Source organism: Gymnoscopelus braueri (assembly GCF_963280865.1).
Source record: "Gymnoscopelus braueri genome assembly, chromosome: 11".
Lineage (NCBI taxonomy): Eukaryota > Metazoa > Chordata > Actinopteri > Myctophiformes > Myctophidae > Gymnoscopelus > Gymnoscopelus braueri.
Window position 1 is genome coordinate 37,576,529 of NC_137613.1, and position 16,928 is coordinate 37,593,456.

General features: G+C 41.3%; 1 protein-coding gene across 2 annotated transcripts in view; it reads right to left on the bottom strand.

Moving 5' to 3' along the window:
* The window catches only part of vps50 (VPS50 subunit of EARP/GARPII complex), a 192,843-nt gene that overhangs the window by 92,098 nt on the left and 83,817 nt on the right, over positions 1 to 16,928 (bottom strand). For both annotated transcript variants that reach the window (XM_080442184.1, XM_080442183.1), the window contains exons 14-17: positions 9,211 to 9,305; positions 8,348 to 8,442; positions 5,746 to 5,844; positions 436 to 526 (exon numbers count right to left, since the gene is read on the bottom strand). In XM_080442184.1, coding sequence (XP_080298310.1) covers positions 436 to 526; positions 5,746 to 5,844; positions 8,348 to 8,442; positions 9,211 to 9,305 — 380 coding nt within the window. The remainder of the gene's footprint in view (positions 1 to 435; positions 527 to 5,745; positions 5,845 to 8,347; positions 8,443 to 9,210; positions 9,306 to 16,928) is intronic.

The following is a 16,928-nucleotide window of genomic DNA, read 5'->3' on the forward strand; positions in this document are numbered from 1 at the left end:
GAGGGGAAGGGAATAGAGCAGATTTGTGAGCTTCGTGGCGGGTTTAATGATCGACGATGGTGGTAACGTTGTTGTTTATGAATCATAGAAATGACATTGTACGCGATAATGTACACAGTGTGGGGTAGGACACATCATGCTCATGTTCTTCTGTTAATGTGATGTACATCTCGCTTACGTATATACACCCCCTGCTGACGCATAAGGCTGACAAGGCATGCGTGCAAACGCACACATGAATGCTCAGGCAGGCCCACACACACACACACACACACACATAAACAAAATATCCATCATGTGGGACCCCTGTGATTCATTCGCAAATGTAAATGTCACCGTGGTAGGAAGAGTGATTAACTCTTGGGGAGTTTGTTGGGGGGGGGGGGGCTGGGGCGCCATGTCTCTAAGCGGCCATGACGAAGGATTCGTACTCACATGCAGCTGGGCAATGTTAAAGTTGGACTTGACGGGACACAGCTCCCACGTCTCGTTCTCCAGGAACATCCGCAACTCTTCCAGTCGCGCCCTGGGGGTTTGGGAGAGAGAGACCACAAAAAGACAAATAAGAAAGACAAATAAGAAAAGACAAAGAGGGTGACAGAGAGAGAGAGACGGCAAAGACAGCCAAATGAGGGAGATGTAAGAGAGATAGAGCGCGAGCGAGAGGCAGGGCCAGGGGGGACAACAAAGAGATGTACGGAAGAAAAGAAAAGGGGGGCGACAGGAACTCAGCTTCCACAGATTAACGACCTCCTGCCATTTACTTTCCAGCAGCTCCGGTATTGGCTGTATATTATATCCCCCAAAACGCACTGGACAATGTGCGAAAGCCTGCAAAAGGTCACCAACAGCCTGGGAAAGGGACACAGTGTATGCGGGTGTGTGCATATCATGTCGCGATGTGAAGATAGCTGAGATCAGTCCATCACCCCCCCACTGCGCCGACTCACTGGGTCAATATCCGACGATGTGCGAAATGCCAGTGGAGTCGGCATAGTGCAGGTTGCAGCTATATACCTGCCTCACAGCCAGTGGTGGAAAAAGTACTCAAATGTTTTACTTAAGTAAAAGCATCAATACCGCAATATAGAAGTACGCTGTTACAAGTAAAAGTCAAATTGTACTTGAAGTACCAAAAGTAAAAGTACTAACTGTTTGAAAATAGCAGACCTACAAGCTCCCAACGCGTCGCGTGAGCTTGTAGATCGGCTATTTTCAAATAGCCTAGGTATAAAATAGGGTTAAAGTGTTAATGTAATAATTTATATCTGCAGTAACTAAGTAACTAGTAACTAAAGTTTTCAAATAATTGTAGTGGAGTTAAAGTACAATATTTGCCTCCGAGATGTAGTGGAGTAGAAGTAAAAGTATTGGAAATTGGAAATACTCAAGTAAAGTACAAATACCTCAAAATTGTACTTAGTTACCTCAAGTAAATGTACTTAGTTACTTTCCACCACTGGGTGCAGCATTGCACAAAACAAAGCAGGTACAGTACAAGGGGAGAGACATACTGCACTGGGATCAATTGGATTTCTCCCACCTTTTGAGTTCAAAGGATTATGCTGCTTAGTCAACTGTATTCAAACAAGCCATTTGGCCCGTCTCTTTGGAAACTCTTTCTAAAACAAAAAAAAGCTTCACTTGAGTGAACACAAAGGTCATTACATCATTGAAACCAAAGGCAGAAAATCTAATCAATGGTATAAATGGACAAAAGGATTCCCCACTGTGTTAACTCATCATCATAGCTGAAGTCGACGTGAATGTCATTATGCCTGTGTGTCTGTGTGTGTGTGTGTGTGTGTGTGTGTGTGTGTGTGTGTGTGTGTGTGTGTGTGTGTGTGTGTGTGTGTGTGTGTGTGTGTGTGTGTGTGTGCCCACGGGCCAGCATTACACCCCCCCCCCCCGGTGTGGCTTGGTCTACTGGGCTGTGAGGCAGTCAAGGTTCCCTCATGAAGCATCGCTTTATGGACGACACCCAAGTCACAAATACATCACCCCTAATGTGAAAATGATGCACGGTGACAGGCTCCAATGTACTCCTGGACTGTGTGTGTGTGTGTGTGTGTGTGTGTGTGTGTGTGTGTGTGTGTGTGTGTGTGTGTGTGTGTGTGTGTGTGTGTGTGTGTGTGTGTGTGTGTGTGTGTGTGTATGACAGAGGGAGATAGAGAAGAGCCTACGGCAGTCGATCTCCCCAAGTCCATTATTCTCACAACTTCTTCTAACTTTCTTTCTCAGTTTCTCGTTTGCCCTCTGCTTTCCATGATTCAACCCATTAAGACCTGAGGTTCCGATTCTACAAAATGTCTTCCAAATCCTAACAGTTTTCTGAAAGAAACGTATGTTTCTATATCAGTGGTGATCAAACCTTTTCATGTCAAGGACCCCCAAAATGATGTGTATTTGGCTGCCGACCCCCATCTCAAACTATTTGGTTCCAGGGACTCACAGAGGCAAAGATTTGAGTTAAAAATGTTCATGTTGTTCATGTATATATACAAAGATGTTTCAAAAATAGCAGATCTACAAGCTCATAGCATGGCATAGTACCAGCCTGCCATGCAGGCTGGTACTATGAGGGCTTTTTAGCTTAAATCAAAAAAGATGCGACACAGATGCGTTCCAGGTATACATCATCAATATACATTTAATTTAAACATTTTACAGTAGAGAGGCTTTCAGAATATTGCAAATATGTCTGATTTTAAATGCTAGACATTTGCTATGTCCATTTATAATATTGAACCAAGTACTGGCAGTACAGTGTACAGGAGCACCAGCTTCCTCCACTGGTGATGTCATCGCTGTGCAGTTCCATTCTGCTACCAGTATGGTAACTTTTTGAAAACTTCAAATTTTAAGTCATTTCCATATAGTTATATGACAAAAAAAACTGATTTTGTTGTTTAGATATGGACTATTATCTGTTGCCCTACCTTTTAAATCTCACTTATAATATTGCCTGGCTTCTCTCCACTAGCAGCCAGTCTCTTAACTCATTCAGTGCCACTGGACGTCTAAGACGTCCGCTAATATAAGCCCTGAGTGCCACAGAACGTCTAAGACGTCCAATGAAAAAAATAAAAAATAAAATCTAATTCTTTTTTTTTTTTTTTTTTTTTCAGAACCCAAGATATGATGATTTGAAGACTTGCTGCTCCATTCACTCTGTGTTTAACTTCTTACTGAAAAAGTCTGTATCTCGGCTCCTAAGCACTTTTTTTTACAATGAATTTTGGTTGTGGCACTCAGAGACAAAATTCCATAAATAAGCTGGGCACTGAATGAGTTAACAATACCACATCATATGCATGTGGAATACTGCTATCAGCCACCATGGATGGTGAAGAGGATGACAGGGTATATTTGTAAAGTAAGAAAGCACTACAAAGCGGAATGCCCACAACCCTCCAGATTAAACCAAAGTCTCAAGGTGCACGGCTCAACAATATCATGAGACTGAGAGAACAGCCGGCCCAGCACACAGTAAATGTCCTTTTCACATAGTTGTATTTACCTCTCCACGGACAGAGCAACGGACGTGTTTCAGCCTATCAGGTCTTTCCTCAGCGTTGAGCTTTACTCTGTGGAGAGGTAAATAAAACTGCCGTATGTGACATTTACTGTGTGCTGGCTGTTTCTTTTTTTGATCTCTGAAGTTGCCTAGAATCCCTTTAAGCTTGGTCAGGGAGAATAAATTCACACATCGTCCTATAACTCTACAAAGCTCTGTGTCGTGAGGCCAAAATCTCTTCTGCCCGGTTCTCCTCAGTGCCTGGAGCAATTGATCTGAATTTGCACACAGCCATTGACCATTACCATGTGCACGGAACATTTCACCAAATGTCAGCCGTTTATTAGCGGTTGTGTGTTCGCTGGCTCCCGGGTTGCCAGATCATGTGCGCATATCCCCCCCACGGATATGGACTAGTATACATAAACCTTCACCTCAACCTCCTGCATATCTTCCATATAACTCCAGCAATTGAATCCAAAGCCGAGCATCTTCCACAAGACTTCCACCATCAGTGTGAATTCACAGTGACACACTTGACCACATGAACCCTATAGCATCACTATTGTGGGGTGAACATTCACCGAAGAGATTTGGTGTAGAGGGGAAACAATGAGGGGACCCTGGTCAACAAAGTATATATGTACGTATCCTGTGTGTTTATAAAGCCTGACCCGCCATCTAACCTTAAGCTCAGGGGTGACCGCACATTTGCTGTTGCAGCCCCTACACTAGTGTACGTACACTGTGGAACAGCATTCCCCGTTGTCTGAGGAAGAGCCGCTTAGGCTCGAAACTTCACGTCTGTATAGTGGCAAATAAATTAAAAAAAAAATTGAGCACGATTCAGTGTGCAGACTCTATTTTTACTACAAAATATCCCTTCCCATCAGATCTGCCCAATCCCCGGATTATTTTCTTTTTTCTTTTTTACAAATCTCTTTATTCTTTTTTTTTCAGACAATAAAAAGGAACATTGTGTCAAGCAGTGATAACAAAGAGGTCAGATTTTTCTGACAAAAAACAGCAATTAAAATAAAGCAACAAAGCATGTATGTGTGTTATCGGTGTACTAGTTTACTGTTATGTTCTGTTGTGTGGTGCTTTGTTGCTTTATTTTAATTGCTGTTTTTTTGTCAGAAAATCAGACCTCTTTGTTATCACTGCTTGACACAATGTTCCTTTTTATTGTCTGAAAAAAAGAATAAAGAGATTTGTAAAAAAGAAAAAAGAAAAAAGAAAATAATCCGGGGATTGGGCAGATCTGATGGGAAGGGATATTTTGTAGTAAAAAGAGAGTCTGCACACTGAATCGTGCTCTAAATGTTTAAAATGTATTTGCCACTATACAGACGTGGCCTAAGCGGCTCTTCCTCAGACAATGGGGAATGCTGTTCCACAGTGTACGTACACTTTTTTTTTACTTTAAAAAAATTGCTGGCACAGTATGAACATATTTTTTTATTTCATTGGCACTGAGAGAGTTAATGGGTTAATCTCATTAACATGCTGATGTTTCAACATGTCGACAGGTAATCACAACATCACATTACCTCGTGGTGATGCATATTCATGCGAGTGGCAGCGAGTGATGTAAGCACTCTAAGGGTACCGTGGCTTCTACTGTGTAATTACACCTCCTCTGCTTGTGGTTAAGTTATATTGTGCGTTGGAGAGAGCCAAGTAGAGCACTGGAAACTCATCCTGCTCTGAACAGAGAAGCAATATTCAGTGCAAAAAAATACATGAATTATCCAGCAGCAGCCCAATCTGTTGAATTTAATCATCCTATTTCCTCTCTGAGATACGTTGGTATTGAGAAGGTATCGCTGCCCCCAAGAGGAGGCAACTTTGGGTGTTTTACTTTAGAGGAGGGATCCAACTGTCTGAGAACCCTGTCATCTCACGAATTAAATTAAATATAGATGAGTTGAAGTGTTTTCCGTAATGTTCTGTAATTATTGAATATTTAGATGAAGTTGTTTATGGTGTTCACCTAGAGCTGAGGTTTAACGTTTTCTGCATATCGATTAGAAATCTATTTTGAACTTTTTCAATATGCTTGGACCAACAAAAAAAAAGTTCAGCAGCTTGCAAGATTAGCTCCAGACAGACAGAGAGACAGAGACAGAGAGACAGACCAGGCCCTCTGATAGATGGCGAACTGTTTCATTGCCACACTGTATAAAAATGGACACCATGTGGCACTGGCAAGGCACGGAGCTCACCTGTGGTAGTTTTTGAAGTAGTTGACACTCTGACGCTTAATGGACTCCTGCAGCACTTCTGACTTGCTGCCACAGAACTCCTCTCCCACCTGCATCAACCTTGAAAAAGAGAGGGGTAATAATTGTTATGTGTGGTCATGTGTGTTCATGTGAAATACTGGCAAAGTTCCCCTTGTTGAAGGTTAAAGAATATTGTTTTTAATGGCATTTCTCCTTCAATAGACAGGACACTGGACAAAAAGGGAAATGGAGAGAGGATGATGTATGGTGAGAAAGTACCACAATGGAAATAAGATATTGAGCTTTTTTGTGTTTTAGCTATCTACAAAATGCTCATGTTCAAAACAATCGATCAATCCTATATCAAAATTGTCTAATGGGAGGACGGGCGGACCACGGCCACGTCACTCTGACTCAGACATAACCATAAACAAACCCGATAAGCCCATATATAGGCATATCACTATGACTCAGACATAACCATAAACAAACCCGATAAGCCAATATATAGGCATATCACTATGACTCAGACATAACCATAAACAAACCCGATATGACCAAACCTCTAGTCAATCAAAAGCACCCATGTTTATCGCCCAGCAGAGAAACGAACCACCCTAGACAAGGTCCCTTAAAGGTTCTATGACATTCATTTTCACTTTCACTGGGGGGGTTTATGACCTCAATTACACCCCAAAAAACTGAACTTTGAACATTCAGTGGATTTTCTGTGGTCTGTTTTTTTTTTTAATAATTAGGCTGAAAAGTAAACTGGGATTGGCCCCTTGACTTTGATGTCATAGTCACTTAATCCCACCCCCTCTCCTCCCCGCCCCTCCCCATCCTTTCCTTTGGGGGGGTGGAGCAGAGGCAATGATTGACAGGCAAAATCCCTCAACAGCGACACCCACAGGCAAAGATTACTTTTGACATTGCAGTTGAAAAGGCTTTAGAAATGTGAGAGAAAAGCACCTGCAATGGCTCATTGGAATGGAATTTTCAGTTAAAACTCTTTATACCCGTTTGAAGGACCATGACAAAGACTTTTAATGTGTTGTAGAAACTGAATGTCATGAAACCTATAATATTGAACTCAATTAACTTTGAGCAGGAAGTTTGCAGAGGGCTCTGAATTTTCAATGTCATGTACCTGTATACCCGTGTCTCTTTAAAATTCCCATATGTTTTTTTCTGGAAACAAAATATCACCACGTGATGCCAAGAAAGTCTGTTATTTGGGGCCAAATTGATGGGTCTCCCTGTATCCCTATTTTTGTGAGTTGTTCACTCAATGACCACATTTTCTTCCTTTTCTAAAGACGGCTAATCAATAATTTACAGAACAAAATGAACCCTGCGGTGCAGGAGTGAAGTGGGCGAGCGGCAGACTTCTGCTGAACCTGAATGTAGCCTGGAGATCATGCACTTAATTTAACCAAATCTGGAAGTATTTATTTTGTTATGGTGTTTTATATTTAGACAACTATGAATATACCTTTAACCCTTTAAGACCGGGAACGCATCTGTGTGTCATTTTAAGATGTCTTTGACTTTATAAAAATAGCAGATGTACAAGCTCATTTTTAAAAATCTTTGAATACATATATTTTTTTAAGCTTTAGGATTTAGAAAAAAAAGGTTTGAATCGGCCTCAGGTCTTAATGGGTTAAGAATAGACTTGACAAATTCTGGTCAACAAAATACTTTTTGTACAATTATAGGGCTGGCTTTCAGAGACTGGTAAACCAAGGGATTTTAAAATGTTACGGATGTATTTGTGGGGTGGGGTGTGTGTGTGTGAGTGGGTGGGTTGAAGGATGGTATGTTGTGAATTGCGAATATCGCAATTTAAAAGGAAATATTCATATTGTGTGAGTCTGGCGTACAGGATAGCACCCTATACCAGAAATATTTCAATAAATTCAATAAATAAAAATGTCAGACGGAGTTTGACAAAGGAAACATGTATTGCTGCCATAAAAGCCAGACTCTCTGATAGTTAAGAGAAATAATTTAAAATGAAGGCAATTCATAATCATAAAACATAATAATAATAAAGACAATTCTGTAAATGAGGATTAACATTAATCATTCACTGTGAACAAGGTTACATTATATTTCTAAAGTACTTACCTTAATTTGTTTATTAATAATCATTTCTAAATATATATTCCACTCATTCCACACATTTCAATGGATGTGAAGATAGGTTTCTTGGAGCCCAGATTATGTGGGTTTTTAGGCTACATTTAACAATCTTCTTCTGGTAGATTTTTATCTCATCTGTTTAAGAAAGTAGGTAGCTGATATATTGCACTTTTACCTTAGTTTTCTTGTTTTAGAAGAGAATGCACTTAAGACTTCTGGTGATTAGTAGTGTGCTTGCCTACCTTTGTTGAATGCACTTATTGTAAGTCGCTTTGGATAAAAGCGTCTGCTAAATGACATAAAATAAAAAATTATAAAACGTAATGTAATGGTACAATTGAGGGTAATTTTGACCCTGACACTCTGTAGGTAGGCATACAGTACAGGGGGTCTATACTATACAACCTTTTCCCTCTAGAATATATAATATCTTCTGTCTTTGATCCCAACCCACCTGCTGATGACATCCAGCACCACAATAAAGTCGTCGTATTTGAAGTTGGACATGTCCGTCCCCAGGATGTACGCCTTCACCTTCAGCTGGACATCCTGGACAGAACAAATACATTATAATATACTGAATAATTTAACACCTTATAGAACGAAAACCTAGAGTGGTGAAAAAGATAAAACATACGCACACTCACACACACACACACACACACACACACCTGAGTTAAACGACTGACTTAAGCAAATCCTGACTTTAAAGCGATAGTTCACCCAAAACATTAATTCATGGATAATTTTACATTTTTGTTGTATTCCTTTGCCAATAATTTGACCGGCGGACCGGTAGGCAGCGGACCGTTAGGCAGCGGTTCCGGTAGGGGACACAAAGGAGACTCTTTGTGTCTCCTACCGGAACCGCTGCCGGTCATCAAATTATTGGCTTAGGAATGCGACAAAAACAAAAAAAATATCCATGAATTCAAGTCTCCATGGGGTGACTAATCGATAGAAAAAAAGTCATTTTGGGGGTGAACTATCCCTTTAACTCTTAAGACTTTAATTCTTATGAGTTGAGCTAACACTGTGAGAGAAAATAAGAAAGTATGATCACATGAGGCCTGATCTATACTTAATAATACGATGGTGTCCTGTCCTGACCTACAAGCTCACAATATGTCACTGCTTGTTGTGAGCTTGTAGCTTGGCTATTTTAGGTATATATCAACGTGCAACAAAGTATAAATCTGCCTTGAGAGCGAGAGAAAATGAGAACAGAAAGAGAGAGAGAGAAACATACTAAGATTAAGAAGAGCGAGTGAGAGTGTGAGCAAGAGATCAATTGTTCGGTTGCAATCCTCCCCTGACCTGCCAGATGCGCGACAGCCCGTGCTCCAGCTTCTTCTTAACGTAGCTGCGGTCCACCGCCGAATCGTCCGCCTCGGTTGCTGCTCCGCTATCGTCTGGGGACAAACACAACACAGACACAGGTTAATAATAAAAAAAAGGCACTGATCCTAACTCCTTCATGTCCATCCCACTCAATCTGCTGTCTGGGGCCGATTCCTTTTGGCGCAACTCTTTCGGGAATTTGTTTTCGCTCGCTCATTTGAATGGACGAAAGACGGGCACGACTGGATCAAATTGCATCACAAACCGGGACAGAAGATGAACATTTTTGCAATCACACAAGTTGATGGAAAAGGCAAATAGAAAGAGACTAGTTTGATAAGTGACAAAATATGAGAGCTGCATTCCTGATTCTGAGCCTTAAGTGAGGTGTAGTGATAGGCACGTTACACCCTAGTCCCCGGTGACAAAAACAATAAGGGCCACTGTTACACAGTTGATCTTTCATTTGAATTAGATTGACATCTCTACACGACTCTGCTGAACTTTGTTCCCTGCGGAGAGCCTTCTAAACTAGAGCCCTGACCGATGACCGATTCTTTTGTCTGATGCCAACTCCAATTTTGGAGAGTCCGGTTTTGCCAAAAAAAGACAATTCTAATTTAGATTGATTAATCCCATCCTATAATAACGTTCACCGGGTTGAAAGTGGTTCTAACTCGGGACATACAGTAGCAGCATAATTAACCCATTAAGACCTGGAGCCGATAAATCCCAACAGTTTTCTGAAAAACTTATGTTTCTATAATCAGTAGTTCTCAAACTTTTTCATGTCAAGGACCCCTAAAATGATATGTATTTGGCCGCCGACCCCCATCTCAAAATGTTTTGTTCCAGGGACCCCCACAAGCAAAGAATAGAGTTAAAAATGTTCCCTTTAAACAATATATATTCAAAGATTTGCACACATTTTCACGATTTTTCTAAAATAGCAGATCTACGAGCTTGTATATCTGCTATTTTTGAATAGCCAAAGTGTAAAATAATGCTTATTTTTTTTAGCTCAAATGACAAAGTGACACAGATGCGTTCCAGGTCTTAATGGGTTCGATACTGATGTCGTCAAAATAGTCAAATAATGGTCAATATCTCTCAGCCAAACTGATACATCAGTCCAGCTCTATTCTAACCCAATCACAGTTCTGAGGCGTCCTTGAAGGCCCTGCCCTTCAATGGCTGTTTCGGTCGACAACCAGTTTCGGGAGAGATTACATCAACTCAACACTCCGAGAGGATATTCTGCACAGCGGCGGACAATGCAACGGTACCCAGACAATGACCCTAGGAGGGGGGGGGGGGTCACAAGAGTCTCAAGAGACGGAAGATTGACAGAAGGCAAAAAGAGGACGAGAATAATACACTGTTGAACATCCAAGAAAGACACAGCCGTCGTGACAGACAGCCATTGTGACAGAAACTTAAGACTCAGAAACTTAGAGTGCACCACTTGCCGTCGAGTCATTTATTTACTCTTTTCTTGTCTGTTTGTATTTTAATATGCTCTGTGCAGCACTTTGGTTCGACCTTGTTCGTCGGAAATGTGCAATATGAATAAAGTTTGATTTGATTTGATTTTAAGTACATTGTTGCTGTCGGGTGGAAACCTTGTATTGTTACTTTTCAGGATATGGAAAAAACGGATATTCAAGGTTTCTGCCATACACCGACGATATGCTTTTCAGAGGGCGCTACTCACTCAGCAGGCTGAAACAGCTTTACTTTGCTATACACAGTGAAATCAGAGTGTTAATTTAACTCAGAGTGTGGTTACAATTGTACTAATCTCTCAAGAACAGATTCATAGCTGCGCTTGAATCTGTCGGGGAGCCGTGTTGAGAACCCATGCACGTTGGCTACAAGTGGGCGTGCCTTCAGATCAGGAAGCAGGCCGCGCTTTACCCAATCAAATGTAGTGGGCGGGATTTACATGTGTGCGGCTCGCTTCCCACTGGAAACAAACCGAAACTCATTTAACAATAGCGTCCTCGGAGCCGACAAAACCACGGAAAATGACGGTAGTAACATTTTAACTTGCTCTTTCATCATAGAAACAAGTGGGCTTATAACCAAAACGATCCATGTTCTTTGGGAGAAATGGTGTTAGTGTTCCGTGGAGAAATATTGTTAGTGGGAATGAAAACATAGGCGCACCACCGGAAGTGGAGGGCTGAGGGCATGTCCAAACCCCGGTTTCCAGTGAGCATGGCTCTAGTTCATTCCTCCGCCCAGAGTCAAATGCAAGTGAAAAACAGCAGAGGGCGCTGTTTTTCCTTTTTATTTGACGATGGGTTCCCAGATTGCATTTGTACACTCTCAAGAGTCACAAATGAGTCAAATAAAACACAGGATTTGATACCATGAATTGTGTAACCTACTGTATTTAACTCTCTCAGTGCCAATGAAATAAAAAAATATGTTCATACTGTGCCAGCACTTTTTTAAAAAAAAGTGCTTAGGAAGCGAGATACAGCCTTTTTCAGTTATAAGTTAAACAAGGAGTGGATGGAGCTGCAAATCTTCAGATAATGATATCTTGGGTTCTCAACATTTTTTTCAAAAAAATAAAAAATAAAATAATAATATTTTTTTATTTAATTTTTTTACTCTGGATTTTTCATTCTTGACACTGAGGGCATTCAGAAAAAACTCGGGATATCTCGTTGTGTGGCACTGAGAGAGTTAATGTATGCAGCTGGGTCGGCTGGGTCAACACTGAGCACGTGAACAAGAATGCACAGATATTTACTATCACTCACATGGGCGAGCGTTCAAGCAGAGAGAACGAAAGATTGTGTGTTTGGAACAAAATGATGGCCATCCATCACTGGAAGATAGATAGAGAGAGTCCAGGCTTGGCAGAGTGAATAACTGACCGCCAGTGTGCGGGCAGGGAGAGACCTCCCTCTCTGTAATTCGTTTCGGTCTACAGCCGTGGTTCTCAACCAGTGGTCCGGGGACCATCCCAGTGGCCCTTGAGGGGTTTCCAGGTGGTCCCCAGCTAAATGATGGAAGAGTTGGTAACCAAATGGACCCTTATAAGATCTTTAACTCTTGAGAGCGTAAAATGAAACCAAATGGACCCGTAAAGGTCCAAGAGTAACATTATTGTTAAACATCTGCGTTACTTAATTTACAAGAAGTCTACACAATTAGAGAATGTAGAAGAATTGCTAATTTGATCAACATTGGCCTGTTATCTCTCCTATGGTACCAGATCAATACAGCATGGAATTGTGGACGAAATCGTGTCCAACGATAACAAAATATTCTAAGTCTTGGGTCTGAGTGGCTAAATCTCATCAAACGGTGGTGCGTGGCTCGAATGCCAAATAAATAATGGACCTTGATATGAAAAAGGTTGAAAACCACTGGTCTAGTGGTTGGTTTCCAAAGCAGTAGTGTTAGGTTCGCTAGTTCGTCTGGCACCGTGAGACTAACAGCAACCTCTCTCTTTCGGAGTCTTGTATTAATAACTGTCGACATAGTTGCTTTCGGCTACATTGGGACACAGATACCCCCCCCCCTCCGCATTTCCTGAAAAACAACGGTTTTGCATACAAGGTTTCCACCCAACAGCAACGATATAGTCGCTGAATATGACGAACGTGAAGTTACTTCTACGTTGGCGAGTACAGTACACAGCATCGGCCAGTAACGTCTATTTTATCTAGCTAAATCTCACGCTGGGAAATAAGGCCCTTTCATGTACAAGCCAATGTCGTATTCAAGCGTGAGACGCAGCTACAGTTAATCCTGGGATTATATGAAGAGGTACAGGCCGGGGCTAATTCTGCAGACAGGTTGATAAGTGATATGTCCATATCTTTGACCTCACAGCATCTCTTTGAACAGACCGGTATAGCCACCGATCTTGATACATATATAAACGCGCACGTCAGGGATCTTGACAGCAGATCGCGCTGACTTTCAGATAGAAAGGTTGAGGAGAATTGGGTCCCACGCGGTCGGAACCAATAGACAGATTGTTTCCTGCTCCGTTTGACATTTTCATCGCATATGTATGCGGGTTGGTGTGCAGACCAGCACTTTACCCACAGAGGCAGAGCTAATCTCTCTCGGGGGGGATACGATCAGAGAAGAGAGGAGCTACTACACCTCATGTCTGATTGTAATAGCAGGATTATGCTAAAGAAGAGAATGAAGGCCTTATGATGAGGAATTCACAGGAAAATTAACTCTGTAGCTTTTTGGCAATGAGCATCACAAATCCTCCTATCAAGAGCATACTGGGAGTTTTACAGTGTGTATAGTATGCATACATAGACAAAAGACAGTCTAACACCCAACACAAGGAATAAGAACAGTGACAAAAAGGAAGAACAAAATGACATTACATTTTGCCTAAAAAGTAGCCTACAGTACGTCTGGATGTGGGAGTCTGTGTTTGACCTTCAGAGAGGATTGTGGGTAACGGAGTCTTAAGTGACTCACAAGAGATAACACCCACAGGAGCCCAATCTAGTCGTTGGTCCCAAAAAAAATTGTCATTAAACAGCAGAGTGGGCTTGACTTAGCAAAACTCTGCAAAAGCTTATTAAAAAGAGAAATGGCGAATGGCAGCTCCATTTCAGAAAATGATAATGATATAATGCAGATGCAGACAAACAGAAAACAGACCGGACAATAAGTGTCAGTGAAGGTCAAAGCCGTACAGGATCAAGACATCCATTAGGGGAAGAATCAGGGTTTCACTGTGATGAAATCTTTTGAAGGACTAGTTCAGCCAAAAACATTTTTGTTTGCAGAACATCAAAAAATAAGAAAAAACTTGATGAATTGAAGTAAAATGGAGGTTTAAAAAGTAATTTGTCTTCTCCTTTAGCTGTATTTGTTATCGAGGGGGGGATATCTGAATGTTTACAAAGTACTTTGGACTATCCTATGAGCATAGACAGATTTTTTTATATAGTCTCGCTGTTGGTCTCCATTTCTTCAATTCATCTAGTGTTTTCTTATCTTCTGGATTCTTCATTCACCGTGAATGAATGTTATACAAATGAAAATTCTGGGTGAACTCCTTTAAACTTTTAAAGAATTCAATATTACGTAACACTGCAGGGGGTAAGGTTAGGAACTGGGAGATCGGATGTTCACTGCTAATTTAATTCAATACATTTTCAAGGGTTAATTGTAAACCTAGACCCTATAAAGTTGGAGAGTTCTAAATGGGAAAAGCTTTTAGGGATGGGAACCCTCAAAGGAGCCGAGTTTGCGCTTGATCATAAAATGTTCAAAGATGCGCCAGGGAAAGATTTATCTTCCATCCTAAAGTCTATCAGCAGCAAAGAGGCAGGGAATTGACACTCCTTTGAAAGACAGAGTCGAGAGATAAAGTACATTGAGAAGAAAACTGGAAAACGCCCAAGCTCATTCTGCCAAAGTCCTCATCGGACCTCTGTGTGAAACTAATGGAAATCGCTCCTTCAACCTGGCACTGAGTCTCATTCCTGAGTCAGGATCAGGGTTGCCAGATCTGCTTATTATAATTTCTCCACAAGTTTTTATTTGAAAATAGCCGATCTACAAGCTGTTGTGAGCTTGTAGATCTGCTATTTTCAAATAGCTGATGTATATGTTAAAGTGCTCATGTGGCCCATAGTCGCTTATTTTGGGCTGGTTTTCCTAGACCTGGTTGCTTGTTTCTCTCACAGAATCTGGCAACACTGGTCAGGATGCAGGCTAGCATGGAGGTTGGTACAAAAGAGGGGGGAAAAAGCACCACCAACAAAAGCTTGTCATGGGGCTAAGAAAAGCAATTTACCTGCTGATAGCCCTGGCAAATGAAGACACAGCCAGGGTAGGGCATCGCCACAAAAGACGCCAGAGATAAGTAACGTGGGGCAACGAGACGTGTAATTGCCAATTTCCATCAGAGATTACGACGTTATATTCACAGTTAGGGATTGGGGTTAAATAGCCAGCACTATCCACCACATGAAAATTCCACCTAAATCAAGGCTAACTAACTTGAACTTGCTTTGTGAGGTGATGACGTCTGACTACAGCATGAGTCACTGTTGTGTGCGTCAGAAAAATGGTAGTCAATGAATAGTGTTTAATAGTGTATTCAGGCCTAGAACACAAGGAGGAGGATCCCTTAACTAGTGAGCCTCTTTACATCTTGCAAAAACATGTCTTATATGGACAGGAACCGAACAAATAACTCATCGAATCAGCCAATATGTACAAACAAACACCATTTATCTACATGGATTCAAATTGTCACAAAATCCAAACGCAAAACACTGTGTGGCACGCATCCCCCTTTAGCTCATCTCCACCGTCTTTGCGTCTGCATATTGTTTAGATGCAACTTACAGTTTGTTATTTAGATGCTAGTGACACTGTTGTCTGGTATTTAGATAGACGCTACAGAAGATTATGTTTACTTGTTCACAAATGCTATGTATGTTATTTCGATTTGATGTCAACCTGCTAGCCTAGCCCATTAAGACCTGGAACGCAGCATCTGTGTCATTTTTTTATTTGAGCTAAAAAGCACTATTTTACACTTTGGCTATTCAAAAATAGCAGATCTACAAGCTCGTAGCGCGGCACTCTGTGCCGCGCTATGAGCTTGTAGTGCCGCACTATGAGCTTGTAGATCTGCTATTTTTGAAAAATCGAGAAAATGTGTGCAAATTAATATATTTATATTATTTTAAAGCGAAATCTTTGCTTCTGGGGGTCCCTGGAACTAAATATTTTGAGATGGGGGTCGGCCGCCAAATACATGTCATTTTGGGGGTCCTTGACATGAAAAGGTTTGAGAACCACTGATATAGAAACATACGTTTTTCAGAAAACTGTTAGAAGACATAAGTAAGAATCGGACTCAGGTCTTAATGGGCTAGCTAGTTACTTTGCTTGTACTTTATCGTCCCCTTGGGGAAATGTGGCCTCTGCATTTAACCATCCTAAGGAGCAGTGAGCAACCCTTCTTGCTTTGAGACAACAGTGCTAACCACTGCGTTTTGTAGCACATACTCGTTTTCTTAGCTCTCCAACTACTTCCCCTGTAGTTGGTTGGCTAAGGTGCTGCTGTATACTTAGACATTGCACTTTGCAATGTCTCTCTGGATAAGATCGCCTGCTAAACGCCTAAAATGTCATTGTAAAATGACTCGTCTCTGATTGGAGGATGAAGTGACCGGTTTCTTTTCAGTGCATCTTTGGATGCAGTTACACTTGCATTTCGTGCAATTGCAGCAAAACCCCAGGAAGAATATTATGCCTTCCGTAAAGGAGGTCAGTACTTTTTATTTGGCAAAATTCTTAGCCGTGAGCCCTTTAGATTAGCTTGCAAAGCCATCCGGACAAACTTGCAAGCAGCATCTGAGAAACTACAGGGAAGGTGCGATGATGCACTGGAAAGAAAAATCGTATTACATGGCCGAATGAGATTAGACTAGAGCTCAACTTGTGTTTACTCAGAGAGAGAGAGGCACGCTTGAATACAAAGCTATGATGAAATATAGGCCAATCATAAAAATACACCGATTTGTAACCAAGCAAGTCTTCACGGTGAGTAAAATCACTGGGTATTTCATGCAACTTGGCTCCAACAACAACGTCACCCTTTGTGCTTTAACCCTTTCGGATCTGTGTTTCATTTTTAGATTTCTTTGGGCTATTCAAAAATATCAGATCTACAA